The sequence below is a fragment of the Morone saxatilis genome, unplaced genomic scaffold (assembly GCF_004916995.1).
Source record: "Morone saxatilis isolate NCDOM2014 unplaced genomic scaffold, NCSU_SB_2.0 Contig5, whole genome shotgun sequence".
NCBI classification, from domain to species: Eukaryota; Metazoa; Chordata; class Actinopteri; family Moronidae; genus Morone; species Morone saxatilis.
The window spans coordinates 1,621,363-1,629,636 of NW_023340095.1; the positions used below are offsets into that span (position 1 = coordinate 1,621,363).

At 43.7% G+C, this 8,274-nt stretch overlaps 1 protein-coding gene across 1 annotated transcript in view; it reads right to left on the bottom strand.

The window, feature by feature from the left end:
* gli2a (GLI family zinc finger 2a) overlaps positions 1–8,274 on the bottom strand; it is an 83,496-nt gene that overhangs the window by 10,640 nt on the left and 64,582 nt on the right. Inside the window, exons 6-9 of the mRNA XM_035677247.1 lie at positions 4,307–4,508; positions 3,434–3,632; positions 1,432–1,542; positions 505–645 (exon numbers count right to left, since the gene is read on the bottom strand). Of these exons, the coding sequence (XP_035533140.1) occupies positions 505–645; positions 1,432–1,542; positions 3,434–3,632; positions 4,307–4,508 (653 nt within the window). The remainder of the gene's footprint in view (positions 1–504; positions 646–1,431; positions 1,543–3,433; positions 3,633–4,306; positions 4,509–8,274) is intronic.

Genomic DNA, 8,274 nt, shown 5'->3' on the forward strand with positions numbered 1-8,274 from the left:
TTTCACTACAGCAAAGTAACCAAATAATGTTGATATTGGCGTCAAAGTGAAATGTCTGAGAAAGACATTGGACAGTTTATGGTCTATGGGCTGTAATAAAAAAGTGCAACTGAGTCTGTCACTCAATAATTCTTAATAACACGGCCATAAGTAGCGTTGTTCCGATACCGATAGTACTATTGGAAATGTCTCTGATATCGGGTATTGGCAAGTACGTCTTGGCACTGATCTGATACCACGTAATCACGTAGAAGTGCCTCGTTTGCAATTTTTTCCTCAAGGATATCAAAGTCAAGACCCATCCTGCCCTAACTCTGACAAATAACTTGAGCCATGATCAGCATCACAGGAATTAAATCCCCCCAAACAACAAAAAAAAACAAACAAAAAAAGGTCAATTCTGTTTGCATTGCTTTATTAAATGTTTTAATAACTCAATGCAGATGTAATAAGTGTGCACAGAAACTACATCTGTAGCCATAAGGACACCCGGTCAATACTCACATGAACAAGTTGGTCCTGCGTGTCATACTCCTTGCTACAGCCCTCCCAGTGGCAGTTGGTCTCATATATGGCCTCGGGCTCCTGTTTGCACTCGTCTTTATCCAGATCCTCACTCAGGTCCAAGATCCCCCCACCGTGGTCCTGAAGAAAGGGGACAGCACTTTGTCAGAAGGGGGCTAACAAAAAGTAGAGAGATAAATACCACCTCATAAAATATTATGAACGATGTTAAAATACAGTCATGGCCAACCCTATTCAGCTAGGGTTAGGGTTAGGGTTAGGAAGGAGCTTGATGAGAAAATGGTTCCTCCTTGTCCACACTTCTCTTTTCAATAGTTCCCATTTACAGCCACGATTGTAGTGTTTTTGTACCATTCATTTTACCTCTGCTTATTATCTTGCATTCACATTTTAGCTCCTAACTAATCCTGGATGTATACGTGTGCTACGTGCATGAACAATACTGAAATGTATTTAAAATTTTCTTCCGTATCACTAGAAGCAGCTTGCGTACCACTACCATAGTGTGAGAACCGGTGCACTAAAGTGTACAAATGACTAGAATAAATATATCTTTTACTTGAATTTGTGGTCAATATGTTAAAGAAGCATTCTGCACTGTTTTGCATCTCTCTTATCTTATCTGTTTCTTAAATCCTAATGAGTTGTTGCTTGATCTCAATGTGTGACAACACCTCTTGTCATTGATTAAAGCTGCTATTTATTCGCTACCTATAATCAATGAGAGTCAAATTAACAACTCCAGGTAAAGTGGGGACAATTTTCCACCGCAAGTACCTGAAGATGTGATAGAGATAGTTAAATAGCAAACGGTGATTGTAGATCCAACAACTTAATTCTTCACCAAAAAGAAACCAACAATATTGTAACCTAGAAAGCTAATGATTTCAGATTTTCTTCTTTTACCTGAGAGGACGGTGAGATGGGCAGCGGACCCTCTGCTTCTGTCTTTACCTTTGACCTTTTAGTGGTGAGTGGGTTGACTGTGCTACTCACTGCTGGGTCTCCACTGGCATTCTGAAGGACAGGTAAGAACAGACACAGGGTTTTATTTTTACTGTAGCGTCTGTTACTGTGGCTTTTTGAAGCAGAAAAGGAGGAAAAATAATACATATTTTGTCCGCTGATCCGTCAGCCCTCTCATTCATAATCAGTGAATCACTCAATTAATCCAAACACATACCAACCACGAATTATTAAACCACAACCACAAGGAGTGCCAGAGGGGAATCAGGTAATGGAGTCCCAGAGATAGCGTGCAATTGTTTTTGGCTCTATAGTCGGAGAGATGTGTGGAGTCCTGGTTGCGCCAGGCACCGTGGCCCATAAGTCAGACTAGGACCCGCCGCCGAGACTAAACAGTTTAGACTGCTTTATGATCGCCAAAGCCGCAAGGAAATATGAAAGAAGACGAGTTATTACCCTCTGTAAAGAGGGGGAAGGCGGCAGGGTCGGGGGTTGTCGGGGGTGGGGGCTTTGATCTGCCAACAGATTCTGAAGACGACAGAAAGACACAGACACATAAGGCCTGTTAAAGCTCTAATGGAGACGAAAAGAAAGGAAAGATGTGAAATTTAAAGCAGCTGATGAATTATTGTGTATGTGTGTGTATATTGAAGTTCATTGGAGGCGGTCCAATATTGGAGGGGGGTCTCCTAATCCCACCCAGACGCTACAATTCAGTATTTTTGGGGGCCTTGATGATTCATTCGGTTGGCTGGGAACCAAGAGGGAAATATGGTTCTGATTACTGTTGAAATGTAGCTGAATGGGTGTTGGTGTATGTGTGTGAATGGGGGTGTGTCTTGTGTGTGTGAGTGTATGCAAAATGTACACTCCTGGACACTTTTGGTGTGTGTCAGTAGACGCCATGCTAAAACAGAGCTGGAGGCAGCTGATAGGAGTGATTCACTGAGTGGGAAGTTTACATTACGAGTGGCTGTGGTGTATACAGTGGGCTGATAAAGAGAGACCGCGGAGACAGTAGGAAGTAAGACAGATGGACCTGGGAGGGAGCCTCCTGCATATTTCGGACCTGAGACAATTTACAAATAATACTTCATTCATGGCAACTTGTACATTTAGAGTACAAGCCTTCAACCTCAAATCTGAAGAAGTGACCAAACAATTGGATGATTAGTTGATCGACATAAAACTGTCAACATTTTAGATCATCAAATGATTATTTAGGTCTATATATGAAGAGAAAAATATTGTTTTTAGGACTTTTTTGGGAGCTTAAGCAGCATACAAAGCCTTTGCCTCTATAAACCTGTGTAATGTAAATCATCATTAGTTTCAGCCCTACTCTGAAGGGTTAATTATAATACATTACGTTTTTGGCGGCAATGTTATATCTGAGTTGAGAGTGTGTGTAGTTTGTGTAAATAGGCCCGGTCACTTAATCTCATTGAAGGCTGTTTCCTCGGTTGGAAAAACAATCCAGCCAATCAGCTATTGTGGGCGGGATTAAGAATAAGGATGTCACAGAAGGATGAGACAGAAAAATGGCCACAAAAAACACAAGCGTGAATGAGATCAACTGTACAGGTTGTTTTAAAGGGGAATAACAACTGTTGGAGGACCAGTGTGTGGGATTTAGTGGCATCTAGTGGTGAAGTTTCAGATTGCAACTAACTGAACACGGGCTGTGAAGCGTGTAGAAGAAACTACAGCGGCTGGGCTACTGTGGAAACATGGTGGTTCAACATGGAAGCTTGATGAAAGGAGATAAAAATGGTTTATTCAAAAGTAATGAAAACACAAACATTTCTATATTCAGGTGATTATAAACTAATAAAAACATACTTATGAATATTATATTCCATTTCTGCCAATAGAGCCTAGAGATGCTCATGAATCTGGGTACATTTCATATTAGCATATGTCACATTAAAATGCTTCCTACCTGGTTTGCCTCTGAGCTGGAGCTGTTGTGGGAGGTGGCCATAGCTGACACAGTGAGGGGGTGTTGGCGAGCAGAGAAAGAGGACGGCGATGGCTGAATGAGCGGAGGCGTGTGGCCGAAGGCGTTGAGACTCCTCTGCTGGGACAACAGCTGCTGGTACGCCACAGGGTTGATGTGATGAGGGAAGCTGAACGAGGGGCTGAGCAAGAGGGGGACAAAAAAAGTTGTTTAATGGAATATATTCAAAGACTGAACTCACACTAGGATCATATTAGGAAGGAAGAATTAAGGAATTCCAACTAATTTGATCTAAAATGTCCTGTTTTCTGGCCACATGGTCGGGTTAACTTATAGTGTGCTAGGCTAGTAGATGCTGCTAATAAAGGAGCATGTCACCTGGTGTCTTACTACAAGGTTTAGCCTACTGCTGAGAGAGAACCACGCTGCTAAATCGTTAGCATTTTCTAAAAAGGGACGATGGGACTCGAGAAAACAGTATTTCTGTTGACTGGCCGCTGGTTGTGTTTCAACAAATGCTAAATTTTCAGGAGCTTGACGTGTGCATTTATTACTGGAAGCAACATTCATTCCTCTGAGTTTTCATGATCGTGAAATGGGAGATAAAGTCAATATTCACAAGCTGGAACAAAGTTTTAGCTTTACTGGATACAGTAGGATACACAAGGGTAGTACATCTTTTTAAAGTTATTTATTTTTTATTTAGTTTTTTTTTTTAGTGTTAAATCTGCACCACTGGATTCCAGTACAACAGTTTTTGAACAATGTATCAGGGAATTTTGCTTTATTGAATATTATTCCAATATGCCTGTATGAGTGTGTTTGTACTTGCTTAAGGCGTGTGCATGTAACTACCTGATCCCTCCGACTGACAGGTGCCCGTAGGAGCTGCTGGCGGCCGAGCTGGAGCGGGAGTTGTTGATGTAAGCCACCAGGGAGTTGGGTGAGGTGCGGATCATGGTCTGCAGGTCAATGCTGGCATCTGACAGTGGGGAGATGGACAGCGCCCTCTTCCTGCTCAGTCGGGGTGTCAGCCGCGGGCTGGAGAAACGGGACACTGGACACGGGAAAAGAGACACAATAGAGATGATGTTACTTTAAGGTACGACTTGAGAAAGAAATGACGAATGTATGCAGCGTGAAGACCGGCTCAGATCAGAGAACTAATGCATAAATTCCTTGCACTTCCATTAAATCTCTGCTGGGCCTCAACAGAAACCAGCAGTTACCCTGGACCATGTTACATTCAGCCCTGAGCATTCAAGTGGAGGTCACAGCCATGCTAAGCTACCCTCTATCTCCTGCATCTCTCTCTCACGCACACACAGCTCCCCTATTTAACATTCGCATCCTCTTATGCATAATGAATCGCCCCCAATCATTCTCAGTAATTACTGTGATAGCAATCTCTTTCAGACCGCTGTACTTGGGCAAGTTAAATGGAGGCAATTTAAACAAATTGATCTCAGAATACCATTAAGAAAGAACAAGGCTGACTCACAAAGGTAGGGTTCATGGCCTCCCGCTAGACCTGGTTGTTGCATTATTTTCTTATTCTCATAGAAAAGAGCACAGGAAAACGGCAAAGGGGACTACTTTCCCATGAACAGAAGGCTATTTATTTTTCCATATGTACTGATTACTGATATTTCTTTTAAATTTACGAGGTATGTAGCTCCCACGCCCATGCAAACAGAGACAGATCACTTGCTTGGGACCAACAGGTGCTGCTTCGCAGTGTGAGGGGACCATGTGAGGCTTTGCGCACACGTGTAATTAGGTCTTACAGCAGACATCACCAGAGGCGCGAGAGGCAGGAAACTCATAATAGGCCCATCACAGCTCACCTAAGCACACATTTGCTGTATGTCAACTCCACTGCTGCCAATATGAAACCAATCCCCGGCTCTTTCCTGGTAGGACTCGCAACGCCTCGAGCCAAATGAATCCAGGCACCACCGTAATCACCGCGCCAGACCTACAGCCGTAAACCAGGATCTTACTTCCAAAACTATTATGTTTGGAGGTGGCGAGTCGTAAAGCAGAGGCATATGCATTTAGTTAAAAGGCCCCCGGGAACTTCAGAAGGCAGACGACAGTAGTTGGGGGCCCTGAGAAGAACTGGTGGAGATGATAGAGACGTGTATGAAAGAGCTGGCAAAAACAACAAACGGTCCATAGGAATGTGCCTCTTTAGGGCTAATAAATAAATGTGTCATCTTCGGTTAACTACATAGAGGAGTAAGAATAGCATAAAGGAGGGAGGTGGCGAGGCAGGCGATCCTCCAGTTGGGAACACGGATCGTCATGAATGAGGAGTGCTCTCTGATAAGCTGTGAATTGCTCCATGCTGCTGCAAGCGTTTGCTATTTTTGCAGTGAGGCGCGCTTGCTGCCTTGCCAACAGATTTAATGGGAGATAAGTGTATTAATATTCCCCTTTATAAAGCAGGAAACAGGCCTCGCAGCCTGGTGGCCTGGTAGCCTGGCGCCTGTCTCACCCTTCTGGGCACTGTGCCCAAAACACCGCCCTCTACCTCCATCCTCAAACCGCCCCCTCAATCTATACATCAACCTCAGCCCAGAAGAATTCTTAACGCCTCCAGCAACAAAGCTTAAATGTCTGAAACGAAGGTGTGGACAGGCTACTTTTGTTTAGCTCAGTGTCGCTCCACTGGATGTCAGTGTTTTTTTCAATTTTACCTGGAAAAAAATTCACACAAATGCACACACAGGCAACTCTCACCACTTGGTAAAGGAGTGTTTTATAGGTGGTGGTTATAATTGAAAGGGTGAGCAGGTTCCGGCAGGGAGTGAGAAAACAGATGTTGCACAGGCCACGGCGGCGCGGCAGTATGCGGTAATATGGCATGTGTGCGAATGTGCATATATGTGTGTGCCATTGCTCTGTGGGACTGCATCGTGGGCTGGTTGTAATTGTGGGATCTGGATTTATATAGAGAGTCATAATTACAGGCGCTCCAGTGCACATCGATACAGTAAAGAAAAAAATATATTAAAAAGGATGGGAGTGTGTGTGTGATTATTTTAAGCATTTGCTTGTGCTGTTTAAACTGAAACGGCTTTGTGGAAAATAAAAAAACACTTTAATTGGAGGGTTGTGCTAATCCCCAGAAGCAGCTAACTCTGTGTCTTCCTCGCCACCGAGCACATGAGGCTCTGCAAAGAGTTGGTATGTAGCCTTTTCTCCCATAATAGTGCTTCTAAAACTAGAGTTCTTAACAGTGCATTGTGTTAAGAGGTAGATAGGTCAGATTTGTATTAATGGCCTATTTATGAGTGAAATCAGCAGCAGTTTCATCTTCTGAGAATCCAGCGGCCTCTCCTTGACTTCATGGAGACAGTGGAGGCTAAAAGAGACATTTGGATTACACTAGCAACCGAATGATGAGCAGTCTGAGTTGGACTGCAGCTGAGTTGGATACAGAAACAGCGCCAAGGCCTCAGCTCGGTGCCAACACATCCTCAAACATGTAGTGAGAAACCTCAAAACATCCTTGAATGTGTGAACAAACTGTCTCTGCTAACAGAAAAATGTGTTTGAGTTTTCTGTTCTGTTCTACAGAGGATGAGGAAGATCTTTCTGTTATGTTATATTATTTCATTCTAAGGGGTTGGAGAGGTTTCATACTGTACAGTACAGTTTCTCCTCCTTTGTCCATCTTGTTTAAGTTTGAATAGTTTAGTATGTACGCTACAACTTTGTCCTGGGGGGTTTAGGGTATACCAAGCTACATAAAAAGAGCCAGAGATGTGTTATCAGCGTCCATCTTACAGAGCAAGGCTGCAGCCACTTATGTTACAATCTTTGATGCAATCAGTCGGGCACATAAGACTTTTGTTCCATGACTTTAACTTTGAAGGTAATGCCTCCTTGCTGGCAACACAAAGTACTTCCCTAATGTGGCAAAGAGCATGGGAAGTAACAAGACGGATGTATCGTTAGCTGGACATTGGCACCGTCGTGATTCACAAGAGTTGTTGATCAGTGCCACTTAGAGCAGTGCTATCACTATTTCAAGCTCTCTTTACAAGCAGCTGGTCAATCCTGTGTGTTTTGGCATGTAAAAACGTTAAGTGTTTTCTTTTAAATTAAATACATAGCTCGTGGAGTTAGGGGGGTTGCAGTGGATGCATTGCTGGGGTTAGGATTAGGCTTAGGGTTTGTGCGTGTAGGGATGGAAACCACAATTCAGCTAACCCCCTTAGACATCACTACACTAGTGAAAATCCAAGAGGTCTTTAAAGATCAAGTTAGCAACATAGCTAATGTAGAAATTAGTAGAAATTACAGTGATGTGAATCTGGCTTTTCTGTTTTTCAAATTTCTTCCAAAAAGTGGCTTCCAAGAAATGTTAAATAATTTTGTACAGAAGGAGCAAATGCAGTGAGCAAAGCTGGCCTTGGATTATATGGACATTTGGCTTGTCAACCTTGACCTTGTCTGGGGTGAAGCAGGCCTCAGCAAAGTCCCCCTTCATGCTCTACGCTGCCCCCCACCGCTTGAGTTCATGCCAACAGGGCCCCGGAGCCTCCACATCTTCAGCCAGCCTAGCCACCCCCCCGGACCAGCCGGAGTGGGGAAATGTTTATTTTCCCTGCTAAATCTCACTAATACTAACACTGTGAATTTTATTAGCAAGGGGGCTCGCGCTGAATCCTGTATGAGCCCCCAGTGTCCAGCCCAAAGCCACCGTTGTGTTTGCCAGTGTGTTTATGCACACACTTCCACCCATGCGCTCATGAACCAACATATAGTTAAGTGTTTGTGTATGCAGTCTGAAGGGAACCCCCCCCCCCCCC